Consider the following 19311-nt stretch of genomic DNA (forward strand, 5'->3'; position numbering starts at 1 on the left):
ACATGTCTGTGTTTGGTGTGAGGAGTTGGGAAGTTCTGAGGGCAGTAGCCAATCAGAGCAGAGGGATTTGTAGTAGCCAATCAGAGCAGAGGGGTGAAAGGATGGAGAACACATTTCAGGTTACTATTAAAAGGACCATACAAGGTTAACTCAGTAACAACCATAACCTGGGCTAATTAAACTCTGGAAGGCAGCAGAGTTCAGGATACTGTTATTAATTTGAAACCCAGAAGAATCCACCTGATTTCATTTAATAGTTAATAAGTACTGTTGTTGTTCACTTATATTGTTTTAGATTTGCAGATTCCTGTACAAACATAGATTGACACGTCCCATGCCCCAAACAGCTTACAAATTACAAAAGATCGGACATGGTCTTGTATTAGAGGATATGGGGGATTACTGGAGAGGAGAGCAGATTGGGAAGGATTCCTGGAAGAAGTAGGTCAGTTTTAGAGAGGAAGCTGACAGCTGGGGCCAGGGGAGAGAACACTTAGTGGACAAATAAAGAGACTTTTCCAAGCTTAGGAGCAGCTAACAGATGTTTTATGGGTGACTCTTGCAAATATACTCTCTGGCACACATGCCTGAAACACTTCCATCACCCACATTTTAAAGTGGATGAGGATGAGTGGATTTTTTTTAAGCTGATCTGAAATTACCAGTGCTCTAGATGCCAACCTGGGCACTGGGAAAGTAAGTTGGAATTGGCTGATTCCCCACCTAGTCTTTTCTTTCTCCTCCTCCCAAACCACTTGCCACCCCTGACCTGCCACCAGACAGCCCCAGCTCTGCTGACTCTTTCAGCTGACATCAGCGCTGCCTGTAAAAGAGGAAGCATTGTAGTGCAGTGGTTTTCAGCCTTTTTCCATTTGCAGACCCTAAAAAAATTTCAAATGGCAGGGCGGACCCCTTCTGAAATCTTAGACTTAGACTTAATCTTAGACTGTGGACCCCCAGGGGTTCATGCACCACAGGTTGAAAACCACTGTGAACCCAGAATCAGCAGCGCTTCCTTCTCCCCTATAGGTGGCACTACGGTTATGTCCCAAGTTACTGTGGAGCTCGTTAAATCAAGGCGCTTAGAGTCAGTGGGGAGGAAGATAAATTATTAGCATGTCTGCATGGTGTGACTCCTACACAGCAAAGGCTTGGCCAGACTGGCAAACCTTGTACCAAGGTGGAAGCTATCTGCCTTGGAATCTGACAGAGTGACTGGGACAGAATTAGTTACTGTTTGTAAAGAAATGTGAAAGATAGGACACATTTTAAAGAGTTGGGAATTTTTACTACCATAAGAAGGCCAGGCTAGGACAAATGAGTACTCTGTATGCAACATATATACTGTATTTCTATTTCCAGTCAGCTTTTACTGTCTTTCCCTCTCAGTTCCTTTTTTCACAAGATTTGTTTTCCTCACCGGCTCCTCCCTGCTTCTTTGCTCAAAGTGTCCCCTAAGTGGAATATGAAGCAATCATGTTAGAGTTTGAGTTGAATCCTGGAATCTGGAACATTCAGACAAGTTTCAAATTAAGCAAACACATTTGCCCATCTCTAAGTATTATATGAGACACACAGGCATAGTGTGAATGTAACCTATGTGTCTAATAGGGAGATATCTATTTAAGAGACCCCACTTGTAATGCCAACAGACCCCCGGTCGTCAGCGGGCGGGATCAAACCTGGGGCCTCTGCAGCTTAGTGCATGAGCCTCTACCGTATGAGCTAAAAGCCAACTGCCTGTTAGCTAAGGCTGTAGAGCAGACTCATTAACTCTCTCTTTAAGTGGTCTTGGTGCCACTAGAGGGGACAGAACACCACACCCAGGAGGTGTGTGGGTTACACAGCCATAAATAAATGTCTAGCACTCAGGCTGTGTCTACAGGCTTCTGCCAGCATAGCCACGTCAGTCGGGGCGTGAAGATGAGTGAGCCTGTGCCGGCAGAAGTCTATAACGTAGATGCAGCTATCCTGGCAACACTGCTGCCGATATAAGTTGTTCCTCTCGTAGGGTGATTTCACTGTAGAAAGCCCAGCTTTGCCGCTCTAGTTGCATCCACTCTAGCAGCACTTTGCCCGTGTACCGGTATTCCTATCCTGGTAAAACACTCAGATTTTAGACATACCCTCAACACAGCAAAGTTTGAAAGGCAAAAGACACCAGTTAAAAGTTTCCATAAGCTGTATTATCCTTTTACAATAGTCACACTACAGAGTTGTTAACGATTTGTTATCCCGTCCTCTGTTTATAAGGCAGTTTGAATTTGTGTTGTACTAACACATAATCATGGGTCTGGTTCCCTTCTGACGCCAGTATTACTCTGGTGTAACTCTATTGACTTCGGTTGGGTTACTCCTGATGAATGGTCCTGAGACTCACCAGTGTGAGAGGAGAATCAGGCCAAATAATTGTATCTATTTTACACTTACTCATTCTGGCCTAGTTTTGGTATGGTACTTAATCTTTTGACATCCCCAAACAAGTATTATTTTAATAAATATGTCCCTTAAGTGAGCTGCATTTAAATAAGCTCCATTGTATTCTGGCTGCTGGACTACAGAAAATATTTTCTATAAATAAAATTACCTTTATCTTCTAGAAAATGTGGTTTTATTTTAGGTCTCCACTGAAAAGTAGAGAATAGCAATTATCATCCTCCTAAAGATACCGTTGTTGTCACTGTTTCATAGATCCTTATTATCAAACCCCAGATCCAAATGACGCCAAACTTTCAGAGACTTCAGATTTGAACAAAATCAGATTTTTGTGGGTTGGGTCCATTTCTGCTATAAATAACAGCATAGATTCTGATTGCACTTACACTGGTGTAAATGAGGAGTAACCCTATTGACATCAATGGGCTGATCTCTGTATTCCTGGACCTTGTGTAGTCATTTACATCAATGCATAGTGAGTAAAATGCTTCTGGTTTTGGTTTGATAGCACTTTGCACCCAATTGCAATTCACTGTGCACAGATACAAATGGAAAGGAAGATTAGGCTCAATGTTTTAAGGTCTTGTTCAGTATAGACCATCACAATGAGAGCTGTTGGGTGCTGAGATCTTTTGAAAATCTGACCCTATTTGTGGGCACAAGGCACTTGAAAATGTGTCTGTGAGCTCTCTCAAAAGCCTGGCACTTAACACCAGTTGGAAGAATTTCCACTAGGGTGTGCAATATGTACAGCATTTCCCCTCCTTTCTTTCTTGTGTGTTATCAGGCTATAAAAACGAATGTATGTGTGTCTCAAAGAGGGAGGATGTGTAATTGTAGAGCTGTATTAACATACAGTGGATGAAATATTGAATCTGGAAGCTTAGTCCAAAATTCCTGTCTTTTGTAGGGCGATATGTGAGATATTTCCCACGGAATTCTGACCCCCGCATAAGGTAACTTTTCACCAATTTGACGTAGTGCTGTCTACATGGGGACCTAGATTGGCTTAACAGTGCCACTCAGGGTTGTGGCTTTTTCACACAAGCATGATGTAGTTATGCCGACCTAATTTTCTAGTGTAGACCAGGCCTTATATTGGTAAGATTTGAACAGTGAGTGGAAACTAGTATAGGGCATTGATGAGATGAAATACTGTGAATAATTCTGGCGTCGACATTTTAGAAAGGATGTTGAAAAACAAGAGGGTGCTGAAAAGCACCACAGAAAATGATTCAAGTCTACAATGAGAGACTTAGAGCTCAGTGTGTTCATTTATCAAAAACGATTGAGAGGTGACTTGATTAAGAGTATATCAGTACCTTCGTGGAGAGAAAAAAATATGTTAATCTAGTGGAGAAAGGCAGGAGAAGAACCATTGGCTGGAATCTGAAGCCAGACACATTCAGATTAGAAATTAGGTTAAATAAATGTTTAACAGTGGGGGTGATTAATCATTGGAACAAACTGCCAAGGAAAGTGATGGATTCTTCATCTCTTAATGACTTCAGATCAAGACTGGTGCCTTTCTAGAAGATATGCTGTAGCCAAAAGCAGGTTATTGGGCTCAATACAGGGGTACCTGCTAAAATTTAATGGCCTGTGCTATGCAGGAGGTCAGACTAGATGATCTAATGGTTTATTCTGGCCCTAAACTATGAATCTAGGCTATTTATCTGAAGCACAGTTTTAAAAAGAAACACTCCAATGTACAACTCTCCTTCACAATAAAATATGTCCCGCATTATGAAATGCTGGAATCTGACAGGTCAGGTTACCCAGTAAGTATTCCCAGTGGTGATTCAGTTTTGATGTAACCAGGGCAGCTTATACAGGAGCGCGGTGGAAACCTTCAAACCTGGTTGAATGATTGGTTGCCTCAGCAACTTCTGGAAATCAAGTTCACACAAAGCGAGATAAAAGGGCTTTCCCTCACCCACCACAACCTAATGACAGGAAAAGAAGGACTGATATGTTGATGATAACATTAAATGTTGAGATTTAAGAGCCTTTTTCATTAATACAGTATTTGGAATTTACTTCTTTTTCAAAGTTCAGTGTTTATGAAGCACCTTGATAGCTAAGAACCATAATTGTTCTTCACTGTGATGCAATCTCATTATTATTTATTATTTGTAGTATGTCTAGGAGCCCTAGTCATGAATCAGGACCCCCATGGTGCTAGGCTCTGTACAAACACAGCACCAAAAGGCAGTCCCGGCCCTAAAGACTTTACAGTCTCATATTTGTTCATTAGTAAATAATAATTTGGTATAAAGAGAGAAACTTGCATTTCTGGAGATGGCGACTTTATGCATTGTGTTATAAAAGCCATTTAAATGAGCTGCTGTGTGACATTTTCTCTGGGACAAGATATCGGAATCATCTTTACGGTGCACTGATTCTGCCCCTGACATTGGCAGCAGCATGAGCAATGGAGTGGAAAAACAAACAAGAGCCTGACATTACATCTCTGTGTGTGTTTTGTGCTCCATACTGCTCAGACCCATGTTCCACGATGTTTTCATAAGGCAAAGGAAGCATTTAAGCTTACTGCATTGTAATTAAAGGGTTATCCGGGCTGTCAGGTGTCTCAAGACTATACATTCCAGTAACACATGTACCCAAATGCTGCTACTGTATTTCTGGGGGAACACTTATTTCTGGCAATCCCATAAAAGGTATACTGCAGCCGTAAGTCTTAGAGAGGAATTCCATCTGAAATCGTACCCCATCAGAGCGAGTCTGCTGAGAAATCGAGTTCAAGACGTCCAGATCCCTCAGGAGGATACAGTTATGTCAAACCTTGCTGAATAGATGCCTATGTACCTGGTTTAGAACCAAAGCATTACAAAGAGCGTTTTTGGCCTGAAGGCAGTAATTTGCTGCAGTGCACAAACACATTTCCCATTGGCGGGATGAAAGGAAAACTTTCACCCCTTTTTTTTTAAAACAGTACATTATGTCATCTCTAGAAAGAGCCCTATTGTATGTGTGGCCTGTTGCTAATATTGATTAAACAAACCTTAAGTGATAGTTTGTGGTGTTTGTATCAGCATGCATTAACCCTGTAATTTCAGGGCTTCACTTTAACTTAGTCATGATGATTTAAACCAGATGTCTTGAGTTGCAATTAACATACAATGTGCATCTTATTTGTTTTCTTAGTGTGAAACTATTCAGCACATTGTCCATTTTTGTTTGCTCTCAAATGAGGCTTTAATAGCAGAAAGGATATTTTATTTTCCACTCCTAGGCAGACAGTATGTTGTGTCAATTTCCCCTTTGGACAGTGAATGTTTTACTATAGATCACAACTTGGGGAAATACTATATAAAGAGTAAATTTGATTTTATCCAGCCTAATTCTTTTTCCACCAGCGAGTTTCTCCTGTTTTACACTGGTGTAAGTGAGAGAAAAATCTGGCCTTTAAAGAGTTGATTTTTAATTTAAAAGAAATTTATTTGCTGGTCAAGTAAGAGGTGAAGTAGGAAAAGCCTATTTTCCAGCAAAATGCAGCAACCAAAAAGCCAGCGTGACATACACTTAAAAAATCCTGCATCTGCATCAACTGTTCTGAAACATATTTTTTTACATGCCTTACTTTGGAAGTATGGTTAATTGTTAATTTATGCTGCATAACAGAATCATTCAAATGAGTAACTGAATGAATACAGTAAAGAAACACATATGACACATTCATTTTTCCAGTGATAGGTTTTTATTACTTTAACATACACTAGCAAATGTTCTATTACACATCATCAAAATAACAGTCCTAGCACTATGGCAACTTCCTGCAGCCTCTGCTATTAATTGAGGGCTCAGGCGTGCAGGGCAGTTTGTGGTGCAGGAGAACAGGTGTGTCAAACAGATGGGCAAGCATCCACTGTACTGGAAATTTACTACATGTCCTTAAAGTATCTTTGATAAAACCACAGTCTGCTATAGAGAGGGTCTGATGCAATTTCACTTAAATCAGTTTTACATCATTGACTTTCATGGCAGCTGTGGGAGCCTGGAGCCCTGGGTCGTGGCAAGTGAGGGGGCCCTGGGGCCAGAACCACAGCTCTACCCCACCCCTTCTGCCCCCCGGCTCCACCTCATTCCACGCCTTCCCCAGAGGTCTACATCCTCATTTGGCCCACAGTCACACCCCATTCCACCCTTCCCCCGCAGTCCCACCCCCGTTCCGCCCACAGCCCTGCCCTATTCTGCCCCTTCATCCATGACCCTACCATCCGCTCACTCATTTCTGCCCCAGAGAGCTCCTCCAGCCCCGGGGCCAAACTGTGGGGGAGATTTTTCCAGGGGCTCACGCCATAATCTACCACTGAGCTCAGCACTTCTGAGCATCAAGCTACATTTATTTAGATTCCTAATTATGGATTTCTGGGCCCATCTTTGGGCACCCAATTTTGACAGTCTATAATCCCCTTGGTATCATTCTATTACACTTCCTGATCCTGCAAGCCCTCAATGTGTATTCAACTCCCACTGACGTCCAGTAGGATCTCACAAAATCTCCCATGGGCAAGCAAAATGCCCCTGCTGATTTCAAGCACAAGATTAAATGTGACCTAGGGTTGCTACTGTAGTGTAAGCCGCAGTGACGTGGTTGATTTTGTTCCCTGTGTGCTGCATATTTACATTGCTAAGAGTGTATCATCAGCCACCATTTTGTGTTCAGTGCAGATGCCACACACCACAGAAGATAGGCACACACTGGGCTCTCTCTCATGGAGATAAGGAGTACTTATGGCACCTTAGAGACTAACAAATTTATTTGAGCATAAGCGTTCGTGAGCTACAGCTCACTTCATCGGATGCACATGAAAGCTTATGCTCAAATAAATTTGTTAGTCTCTAAGGTGCCACAAGTCCTCCATTTCTTTTTGCAAATACAGACTAACACGGCTGCTACTCTGAAACCTCTCATGGAGATGTTACTTTTGCTTTTCCTTGTCTTTTTCTTAACTTCAATGAGTTGTTCCTCGGGAAAGTGTATGGTAGCTGTTTGTGTGGGGCAAGTATAGCACTCACCTGCCCTGAAAATGTGGGGTTGGCACAAGGAAACCCTTCTCTTGTTATGGCCTGGGAGCCTATTTCAGAGACTATACTGATGCGGAGGTTGATGATTATCCATTTGGAGCCAGAATGCCAGGGAAAAGCTGCATTTGGAGGGTGAACAGAAGAACACCTTCAAAATTATTTTGTTTTCCAAACAGCTAAAAATAAATACAGAGTCCTGGTGGAACTTGAAGCCAAGTTAGTAAGACAGCCCTGTTGTCATGGGAGGCTCACAGACAGGTAAGATAGAAAAGGATTACCACATCACCTACTTCTTCTTGCTGCTTGTTAAGGCCTGTTCCCTGGCTACCATCAGAACTGCAAGTGATGGTGAAGCGGGTGGTGGAGTCACCCTGATAATGTCAAGGACTGGAACTTCATTCTCTTTTGCGTTGTAGAGGGATGTAATCATTGCAACATCAAATATTTATAATCATTTTAGCCGATGCTATGTTTATGGAGTCATTTATAGTGTTTTTAATCTTCTTCCGCCACCCCACCCCCCCCGCACCTATTTTTTTAAAAAATGCAAAACACTATACATTTACTGTGATGATCATGATACATCCCATGCATGGCTGTCAGTATGAACTAGCAAGCAGACTTTCTTTGATCTTTATAGTCCCACTAGTCAAAATTGTAAATTGACTTTCCTGATAGTTTTTTGTTTTTTTTACATTCAAGGAACAATGTGCTATAGAGACCCTCTTGTGGTAAAAATGTACTATTCAAAGAGAAGCTCCAACGATAAACTATAACACTAAAGCATTGGGAACATTAGCCTTATGCCACCCTGTAGTTAGTCAGCTCAACCCTTTCTTGGTTTGTGTAGTATGTAGGAATTGGGCAGTATCCCTTTAAATAGTTTTAAAGGATTAGTGCTGGAAATGACCCACCTTGATTATCATGCGCATTATAAAGAGAGGTTTCAAAGAGGGATGGGCTATTACCAGCAGGAGAGTGAGTTTGTATGTGTGTCTGTGTGTGTGTTGGGGGGGGGGGGGGGGAAGAGTGAGAAAACCTTGATTTGTGCTGGAAATGGCCTTCCTTGATGATCACTTGATGATCACTTTAGATAAGCTGTTACCAGCAGGAGAGTGGGGTGGGAGGAAGTTTTGTTTCATGGTCTCTGTGTGTATATAATGTCTTCTGCAGTTTCCACGATATGCTATGCATCCGATGAAGTGAGCTGTAGCTCACGAAAGCTCATGCTCAAATAAACTGGTTAGTCTCTAAGGTGCCACAAGTACTCCTTTTCTTTTTTCTTTTTACGAATACAGACTAACACGGCTGTTACTCTGAAACCTTTAAATAGTTTGTGAGCCCTCTAATAGCCCTCACTGTCTTCAATGTTTTAGAAGCCTCCAGAACCCTGCTAGAGCAGCAGTGTATATATGTAGCGAGCCTTGCATATTGTATATAGTTAGTAAAAATCCTGCTATGTCCATGTGGTACCTTCATGTTACATTGTTGTGGAAAGCGCAAAAGACACAAAAGTTTGGTTTTATTAGCAAAAACAAAGTTAAGGAGAAACCTTCTCCCCAAGCTTGGATGCTCCTAGGGTTCCTCCCTCAGGACTATTCAGCTCACACTCCATATCCTCTCTCTCTCTCAAGAGCGACTCCTACCTCCCCTATATCCTGGTGGGATAATAAGACACCTGTCTCCCTGAGTCAGCTGTACTAATCCTGCACAGTAGGATCAACAGCTGTCCATAGGGTGAGTGGCGGTCTCAGGCAAACACTGCCAGCTGTTACATTCCAATTGTGACTACATTACTCTAGCTGGAACAGCTACCACACTCTCTTACTTAAGGTTCTGATCCAAAGTCTATTGAAGTCAGTGGAAATTGTTCAATTGACTTCAGTGCTTTTTGGATCGAGGCCTAAATCCCTCCTAAACAGCTCTCTTCTTCTGCAATGCCCAAAGGAAATGGGTCAATAATAATATTAATTTAAAATATATTAACATGAAAAACTAAACAATCCTAGTTGCTCTGTGCATCCTAGTGCTTCCTCTCTCTGCTATGTCTTTCCTATCTATATTGTAAATTATTCAGGGCAAGAACTGATTTTATTTTGTGTCTTGTACCATGGCAACCAAATGTTTGAAAAATAAGTATCAAATAACAACAATAATACAAGATATGTGGTTGTCTGGAGATTCCTGCATTCTATGATCATGCAATACGGTATATTAGAAGTCAGCCTGACCCTACATCAGCCCCCCCAAAACTTTATGGGGTTCAGAATCCAAATTTCACATCTTTTTATTATTGCAATAGTGCCTAGGTACTGTGCAAAGACCTTAGAAACAGTCCCTGAATAAACAAGACACACACACAGTACAGAGATTAAAACCCAGATCCACAAAGGTACTTAGGTGTTGCTCTGTTCACAGCCAAAACCCAGACCTTTCCCATGAAAAACCAAATGAAGAGAGCCCAGAATAGTTAAGGGGTAAGGGCACTCGCGTGGATGTGTGTTCAAGTCTCTTTTCATGAGCAAGAATTTCCCCAGATCTCAGGTAGTGCTCTAACCTGTGAGCTATTAGCTATCTGGGGGTGGGGGAGGGGGATCATGCACTCTGGTTTTCATGAAAAAGTTCTAGTTTTCGGCTGCTACGGCATGAGCTAACTAAGCGGCTGACCTGGCGTAGGCTGCTAACTCCTGCAGAAGGTTCACAGCTGAGTGGAGGGAGGCCCCACAGCCCGTCTGTCAAGGACTAAAAGGCCAGATCAATGGAAGTTAGGCACCTAAATAACATTAAGGGTCTGGGCCAAAGCTTCTCCCTTTTTCTCTGCATCTCCTACGAGTAAGCTTAGCCGGTTCCCCACTAAGCTTGCTTGCTTTTGATGAACTCTCCCCCCATGCACAGAATCAGAAGCCTGGATTCCCAACTCCGGGGTGAGGATTCCACCAGGCACCAGAGCACCTAAGGGTTACTCGACTGGGCCGATGCAAAACCCTGGATACAAACACTCTAAATCTTCTGGGCACTAGAGGGAATTTTCCAAATCCAGATCTTACAGCTCAGGCTGCGCTCTCTAACTGTTAAAAGAAAAGGAGTACTTGTGGCACCTTAGACACTAAACAATTTATTTGCGCATAAGCATCCGATGAAGTGAGCTGTAGCTCACGAAAGCTTATGCTCAAATAAATTGGTTAGTCTCTAAGGTGCCACAAGTACTCCTTTTCTTTTTGCAAATACAGACTAACACGGCTGCTACTCTGAAACCTCTCTAACTGTTGTACTGGGTGAACACCATGCAACACACCAATGCCATATATTAGCAATAACCTGTCGGTTGGATCCCATTCTGTTTCTTATTGCAGCAGCAGCTGTGAAAGGTTGTATCCAGAATAGTGTGCTCAGTTCAGAGGACAAAACTAGTTATATCCCTGTGTTCTGTTGCTCGGGTTTTCAAGGGTTTTGTGGTTAGTCGATACATGGCAGTGAGTGGGACCTGGGATGGAGCACAGATTAGACTGAATTTAGGCAACTGGGTTTTTTTCCTCTGGAAGAGAGCCACACAAGGAAAATACCTGCATATATCCAGGTTTCTTTAGTTTGGCTTTGGCTCTAGAAGGCTTGAATCTTTGGCCCAGCTATGAAAGTATTTTTGTATTCAAATCACAGTTCATACGGCTCTGGGGTGAATGAACTGCTATCTTAAAGCTCACAGCCTCAGTACAGCAGCCATGTTCATTTAGCTGCTAGGCCAAAGCTCCTCTTCCTCCGAACGTGTTTCGAAACTGCACTTAGACTAAGAAAAGTGGTTCTGTAAAAAATTAATTGGCTTCCAATTTACAGGCAGCCATGATACCCATGGGGCTGACATCTTCACAGGACTCCCAGGCCAGAGAGAGTTGGAACTGCTCGATGCACAGAGGGGAGACCTCCAAGAAAATTGCAGTAGGAAGTGATTGCTGGTGATTTGAGTAGGTGCCGCTCTTCCCTCAGTGTTAGTACTGAGCCAAAGTTAGGGGGCACTGTGCTGCTGGAGATGCCTTTCATGGAAGACACAAATCCTCACAATATATGATAATCAGAGATCTATGGCACTTCTTGCTAGAGTAGGTGTACATAGATGTAACCACTGCAAAGATTAAAAGGACATGGCCCCAACAATGTTTTATTATTCTGTCAGCCTCCCTTTCATTGCTTAGATACTTAGGTGCTGGACATGACCCCAAAAAAAAAAATCCTGGATAGGTGGATGATAGAAAAAAAATGTGTCTTACGGATGAATACGTTCTCACTCCCACTGTCCTCGCTTTACGAAATGCTAAAACCTCCACAGTTTTGTACATCACCTAAAAGGTTTGTATCACCAGGGAAGCCAGCTGTGTTCAGACTTCAAAGCTTGCAGCCAGCTTACAAGCAGAAGGGTAGGCACAGCTGCAAGATGGTGGACTGAGGAGCTCCAGAGTACTGTAATGACTGTTTGTGTCAACCTTAATAGCTCCCCAGGGATGGCTCCAGTCCTGCAGGGTTGCAAAGCTCTGCAAGTGCAGAGCTACCGATCTTTGGAGCTCTTGGACCAGCTCATCTGCAGTTCTGCTACTGAAGAGCTTAGGAACGTTACAGTACTACAGCCAAACCTCAGGGGATATGTGTAACCTTTGGGTAACTGTGAATTGCACCTAACTGTGATTCAGATAATGGAGGTTTGCAGGCACTCCGAGTGCAATGTGACAGCCTGGACACCATCTGTGTCTACAGCTAGAAACCAATGTCCATCTGAAAGACACTTAGAACCCATGTTCAAATGATGCAAGGCATTAACCTCTAACCTTTAGCAATTCATGAGATCCACTTCTAAAAGCATGTTTCCCCTTCCATGCACACACTCGCTGGAGGGTCCCATTGGACCTCCCATGTAATACACTGAGTCTGCATCCTAGGCCTTAGCGCTCATTGAATGTGTTCTCGCTTCATTGTTTGGAAGGGACCTGTTGTGGTTCGGGAAGGGTTGTAGGAGGCGGAGCCTGTATGGCTATTGAGGGAGAGTTGCTGAGACGAGGTAAGTTAAGAAACTTCATTGCAAACCTGTGGAGCTGGTGTTGTGACCGTGGATGCAGGGAAGCACAACTTCTATTCAGATCACTTACTGTTGGAAGATCCTTTCTATCCTCACACCGATTTATTGTCTTGATCTTTTGTTCCCCTCTAGGTCTGATGTTTTTGCCACTTAATTTCATTGGTCCTTGAAGCTCCTCTTGAACAAGGAAACAGGAACTGTCGATGAAAGGACTCAAACAGCCTCTTAAAGGTATAGATGGTAACTCTTACTTAAATGTTGGGGTTTTAGAATGTTAATGAAACAAAATGATTAAATAAATCATTGAAATAAATGAGCTGTCCCCCAGGCTGGAAGATCCAATATCTCTTAACTTACCTCTGCGGTGGAACCAGTACGAATCCTTTCCCAAACACTGATTCTGGACTGATGATTAAAAAGAGAAAATACCCATTCCCTGGGGGAGTTTCCTTGCCTTGTAATTAATTTAACACGCAAGCAAGAGGCAGGCATTCATCTTCCAGCCAGTCAGATGCTGTGAGTGATATTCCTCACATCTTAAGACATTTATGCTTTTTGTCAAACAAGGCAAAACACTGGGCAACTGATGCCATGACCCTTCCCGTACACATTTGTGCTCCTTACTAAAAATATCATGGGCCTTTTCAACTAGTGTGTCCTATCTGAACAGAGAGACCCATTGCCACTGCCTGTCAGCCCTGTTAGTGTGCTGCCGGGGGGCTGAGTAAAGAGGCCAACCGATAAGATGACAGTAGTTGCAGGTTTGCTGATTGCTGACGGTTTAGAGAGGGGTAAACTAGAGCAGTGGTTCTCTGTTGTTTTGGTTCTTCTCTTGATCCACGATGTTGCCTCCATCCACCCACCCCCATTTTTTCACCCATGACTCCAAACCCCAGAATCCTTTGCACTAGTTTCTCCAGTACTTTAAAAGATGTGCTAGTTCCTTTCACTAAAGATCCCTTACAGGGATGGCACTGTAAAGCCTGCTGCTTGACCTGCGGGGAGCTCCGCTGTTTCCCCACTCAGACACACCTTCTGGCTGCTGTGAAAGGAGGAGGCCTCCATTCTGTCTGTTCTCCTGGTTTAATGATTCCCTGCCTCTTCACAGAGAGTTGGGGCATTCTTCAGCTCTCGGTAATACTTCGCTCTGAGCACTCTGTGTTTTCAGTAGTCCGGGAAAATGACTATTAACAGTCCATTTTACAGAAGGGGAAACGCAGATCTAGAGAGGTGACTTGACCTGCTTTAAAGCTGCCATACAGACTCAGTAGTGTCGCCAACTTTAGAACTCAGGTATCCTCGTTCCCAGCCCCACGCTGAAGTTACTAAACCATGCCACCTCTCCTAGACTTGTGTGCTCTATTCTACGTCACATATATCAGTGCGCTACCGGCAGATAGCCCAATCACCATGCAGTCTGTACCATAGGCGCCGACCTTTGCTCCCGCCGGTGGCTGCTTGACTCCCCTCTGCCCCCGGCCCCGCCCTGACTCCACCCATGCTCCGCCCCCTCCCACCCCTGCCCTGCCCCCATTCCAACCGCTTCCCCAAAGTCTCCACCCCCTCCCTGCCCTAGTCCGACTCCTTCCCCAAATCCCCGCCCTCACCCCACCTCTTCCCCGCTTCCTCCCCTGAGCATGCTGCGTTCCCGCTCCTCCCCCTCCCTCCAAGCATGCCGCCAAACAACGGTTTGGCAGCGGCAAGGCGGGAAGCCCTGGGAGGTAGGCAGAAGAGCAGGGACGCGGCACACTCAGGGGAGGAGGAGGAGGTGGGGCACGGGGGGAGAGCTTGGCTGCCGGTGGGTGCAGAGCACCCACTAATTTTTCCCCATGGGTGCTCCAGCCCCGGAGCACCCACAGAGTCAGCACCTATGGTCTGTACTCATTATCTGGATATGCCCCCACAGGCTGAGACCCACTGGACTAGAATACTCGAGGCTGGCTCCTCTATCCCCTGAGTATTTTATGGGGAAATGTTAGATGAATAAATGGAACCTGTTGGATAATGCGTTGTGTCCAGGCAAACACTGAGGGGAAAAGAACAAAAGCCCAAAGCTGCCTGTAGTTTGCTTATTGGTGTCGGAAGGGAAGCCACTGGTTTCTCCATCTTGCGGTATGGGCATTGGTACTTAGGAAGTGGCTGGATACAGGAGCCTCTGGGCCTCGACTGGAAGTGAAAGTATCTATTTCAATGGGGGAGCAAAATCCATTTGTGCGGCATGTGGGTACTTCTCTCCCCTGTCGAAAAGGAAGTTTGGATGGGTTGGACCAAACACAGCTAAATTAAAATGTAGCCCAGACTTGCTTAAAGCACCAGGGGGAATAAGGAAAGCTGCAGGGAGAGAAAAGCAATAAACCCTGATGAAGGGGGCAGAGTCGGGGGCCTTTTAAAGAGTGACTCACCCAGACTCAAGCAGCTGTGGGTAGGCCTCTGTGCTATAAAGGGCTGCTGAGTGGAGGTGCTGAGTGATTACTTTATTGTTTCTTACAGAGCTTGCTGTGAAAGCCCCGTAAATATGTTTATTAGCTAGTTGGGGATGCTTCCCCACTGCTCGCTGTACTGTAAATAAACAGGCCTGCCTTTGATTCGCGGAAGTCCTGTTTCTGGACTCCATTACGTTGCCTCGCTCGGCTTTCCAGTTCTGCCTCGGGGCCTTTCCTGCCCACGCACGCAGTGCAACATTCATGTTCTAAACAGCGCACACGTACCAGCTCAGCTTGCCACGCAGCCCTGGATCGGGGCGTCTCTGTATCACGAGGCTCACCAAGTCCTGCCAGAGCTAGAACTGCAGAGCACCATTATGTACTTGTCAGTCTCAGCTGTGGTGATGTGCCAGGCAACTATTACTATTTAAAGAGCACGTCTCATGCGCTCAGCATGGTACAAACCTAAATACAGTCCTCGCCCCAAAAATCTGACTTGCTAACTTAAGTGCAGGGAATATAATATAGAAAAACAGGTTAAGACTCGAGGTGGATGGGGAATTTTTAAATCTCGTTTTTAAATGAATTAATATATTGTATTGTGTCTTCTATAATTCCTTCCAAGTTCAGTCGAGTTACTCAGCATGGACCCTAATTGTTTTGGAAAAATAGAAATGTTTCAGTTTGATTTGCAGTGGGAGTCGGAGGGGGCGGTTTCAAATGAAGCAGAGAAGCGGAAGGCAGCTGCCTCTGACTCCAAGAAACTTCTCACATTGCCCCAACTCCAGGGGACTCTTTGCGGTGCCATGACTCTGCCTGGTGAGGCTCTCCTGGAGCTGTGGACCCTGGATGCCCTGGGGGTCCCTTACTGTGAGGCAGTCAGGATGGTGAAGCTACCCCAAATCCACAGATCCTGGAAGCACGAGCTCCCCAGCAGCCTGCCAGGTAAGCTGGTAGGAAATCACCCAGCATTGTGACAGCAACCTGCCTGTGTATCAGCAGAAGTTTGTTGAAATGGAGACATTTCCACAAACCATTTCAGATTTCATGCACAGTAATTTTCTGACCCACAAAAACCCCTGTTTCATCAGAAAATTCCCCACCAGGTATTAGGAAAACCTTTCTAATAATAAGGACAGTAAAGCTATGTAATAGGCTCCCAAGGGAGGTTGTGGAGTCTCCATCATTGGAAGCTTTTTAAAACAAGTTGGACAAGCACCTGTCAGGGATGGTCTAGGGTTACATGGTCTGACCACAGTGCAGGGGACTGGACTTGATGACTTCTCGAGATCCCTTCCAGCCCTACGTTTCTATGATTCTCTGATTCAAAATGCTAAATATGTGAGATCACCTTGGTGTCCTGGATCGGTTCCATGGACCGGCATCCACATCACAGAAAACCCTATCACAATAGGTACTAACTGGAAGCTTCAGCTGGGAGGAATGGAGAAGGATGAACAGCAAAGAAAAATTAATTATCTTCTCATCCCTAACAATGATCCCTCCAGGAAAGGCAGTTCTGAGGCACACTTGCAGTGATGCTGCCTGTTCTGTGGGAATACAGAGGACTTCCATCTCCAAGGTGCTCCATCTGGCACCTTTCAGCAGAAACAAACCTTTCTCCAAAGCAGAAAACCAGAGGTGTTTCCAGTAATGTATTTATGGCCCCTATCTCCATAGTACCCTAGATCCAAACAAGCCCAGACGTTGGGAGCAATTCAGATCTGATTCTGAACTCCTGTGGCTTGGTGCCATGATCCCATCTCTAATTTTACCCTAGAGTCATATATCTGAAATAAGTAATTTTGGGGAATGGGAAATGAAGGGGGATTTCCCCTGATATGTGGCTGTCAATTGTTCCCAAAAGCTGTCCAGATTTACTGCTTCTGTTCAACTGCCCATGGATCTGGCTCTTTTGCAGCCTGTCAAAGATATTAAGAGATAGTTGCCTGAGCTATGTGAAACCTGGCCATGGACAGAAGTGATTCCCCCATTGCTTTGCAGGTCAGTTATTGCACCTTACACTTAAGGAGACATATTGTGAGTGACACTCCAGATGCTGATGCGGCCTTGCCTTTCATCTTTCCCACAACCTTTTCCATCATCTATTCTTGTCCCATCCCTAAAATTCTCCCTCTTTTTTTCTCAGCTGTAACTCAACTGTCAGTTATAGACTTGATGCAAGAATCAATGGGTGAAATTCTGTGGCTGTGTTATACAGGAGGTCGGACAACATGATCACAATGGTCTTAAAATTTATGAATTAACTCAAGCTGAGTAACACAATTGTAAATGCTAGTCTACACATTCTACGAATGTTTATTCCAGAACGTAAATGTGTGCAGTTTACCTTACAGTGTGTCTTGGAACACATATCTGTAGACAGCCTAGACTAGAGGTGGCTGAAATTTGGGATTTCCAGTGAGTGAGAATTTTTGGCATTTAAAAATTTGGTTTGATTCCAAATTGGAAGGAAACCAATTGTTTTGAAATTTCTCACAAACTGGAAATCCATAAAAATGTCTTTTCAAAAACACTGACTCATGGTGTTTCAAAAATTAAATATGCTCCCCCGTCCAGGAAACGCTATTTTCTCATAAAATTTCCAAACAGCTTGAGCCTAGACTAGTATTTACAATGATGCTAGTTTATTGCCAATCAATTAATTCATATAAAAACAGAACTATAAATGCTAGTGTGTTGTATTTTAACATGTGCTAGGTGATCCAGATGAACCCAACTATCAGGGGGGCCTTTGACCAGCTAGAACATGTTAACTACAACTTAGTCTGTCTAAACTAGGGGTTTAAAAATTGTAAGTTAAAACCAGTTAGCTAACATGTTTGGTTTTTTAAAAAATAAAAACCTCCTTTTATCATAGTCTAGCCATATCTCAAAGTGACTTCAATCTCAAGGAATAAGAACATAAGAATGGCCATACTGGGTCAGCCCAATGGCCCATCTAGCCCAGAATTCTATCTTCCAACAGTGGCCAGTGCCAGATGTTTTAGAAGGAATGAACAGAACAGGGCAATTATTGAGTGATCCATCCTCAGTCATCCAGTTCCATGTTCCGGCAGTCAGAGACTTAGGGACACCCAGAGCATGGGGTTGTGTCCTTGGCCATCTTAGCTAATAGCCATTGATGGACCTCTACTCCATGAATTTACCTAATTCCTTTTTAAATCCAGTTATATGTTTGGCCTTCACAACATCCCCTGGCAACGAGTCCCACAGGTTGACTGTGAATAGCGTGAAGTACTTCCCTACGTAAACTTTAAACCTGATGCCTATTAATTTCATCAGGTGACCCCTAGTGGTTGTGTTATGTGAAGGAGTAAACAACACTTCCCCTATTCACTGTCAAACCAGCACCTTTAACTAACAGTAAATTCACCTACAATAAATTAATCATTTTTGCCAACACTGTGTTTTGTAAAAAGAAAGGTAAATTATTGCCAGTCTTATCTTGCATCTAAAAGGATTATTCTGTGGTGTCAGATTTACAATAAGCACTAATGGGGTAGTATATGGAGCATTTAAAACTTTCTCTTGGAGAGCACAGGTGCTCATTTCCCACTCAGTGGCATGATGCACTTTGTGGTGGTTGCCCGGCTCAAGAAACAATTCATTCAGTATGGTAGCTTCATGATTACCCAAACTACATAATGGATCATGACTTTCTTCAATGAATTGTTTTTTAATCTGGTGGAAGCCTTCACTTTGATTTTCAACAGAAAGTTTCTGCTAAAACTTTTGCTTTCTCATTATCAGAGCTTCTAACTGTGTTGTCAGTCCCCATAAGAGCTGGATGTGGCTACTCCTAGTCTGAATTCCCTTCTTTCCTCTGGTTTCCCTGTATATTTCTGATGTCTTGGTATCTTTATTTATCAGCCCACAGTACTTCCTCTGACTCTTTTTCTTTAATTTGTTATAATTCTTTGTGCTATTGCCTTACATCTTTTATACTTCATTAGATCTTCACTATTCATTGTATTTTTGACTTTTTATAGGCTTTGTTCCTTCCTTTAACTGCCAGTTTGCACTCCTCTTTCCACCATGGAAGTGAGTTTTTAGTTTTGGGGTACTTCAATATCTTAGGTATGGCCACAGCAGCTGCTGCTATAAATCCCTTTATTAAATTGTCATTGAAATTCTCTGTGTCATCACTCACACAATGATTATTCAAAAATTTAGTACATTTATTTGTAAATAGCTCCCAGTTAGCTTTCTTAAAATTCCAGGTGGATAATTTTCCATTACCTTCAACTTTACCTTGCCCTTGAAAAGTAATAAGTTTTGGGAAATGATCACTCCCATTCCTTCTTCCTTATATAT

The 19311-nt window shown here is 43.5% G+C and overlaps 1 protein-coding gene across 1 annotated transcript in view; it reads right to left on the reverse strand.

Annotated features, from left to right (window-relative positions):
• The window catches only part of SPATS1 (spermatogenesis associated serine rich 1), a 39902-nt gene extending 31984 nt beyond the window's left edge, over positions 1-7918 (reverse strand). Inside the window, exon 1 of the mRNA XM_074947219.1 lies at positions 7779-7918. Within this exon, the coding sequence (XP_074803320.1) occupies positions 7779-7918 (140 nt within the window). The remainder of the gene's footprint in view (positions 1-7778) is intronic.
• Between the last annotated feature and the right edge of the window lie 11393 nt (positions 7919-19311).

This window comes from Natator depressus, chromosome 3 (genome assembly GCF_965152275.1).
Source record: "Natator depressus isolate rNatDep1 chromosome 3, rNatDep2.hap1, whole genome shotgun sequence".
NCBI lineage: Eukaryota > Metazoa > Chordata > Testudines > Cheloniidae > Natator > Natator depressus.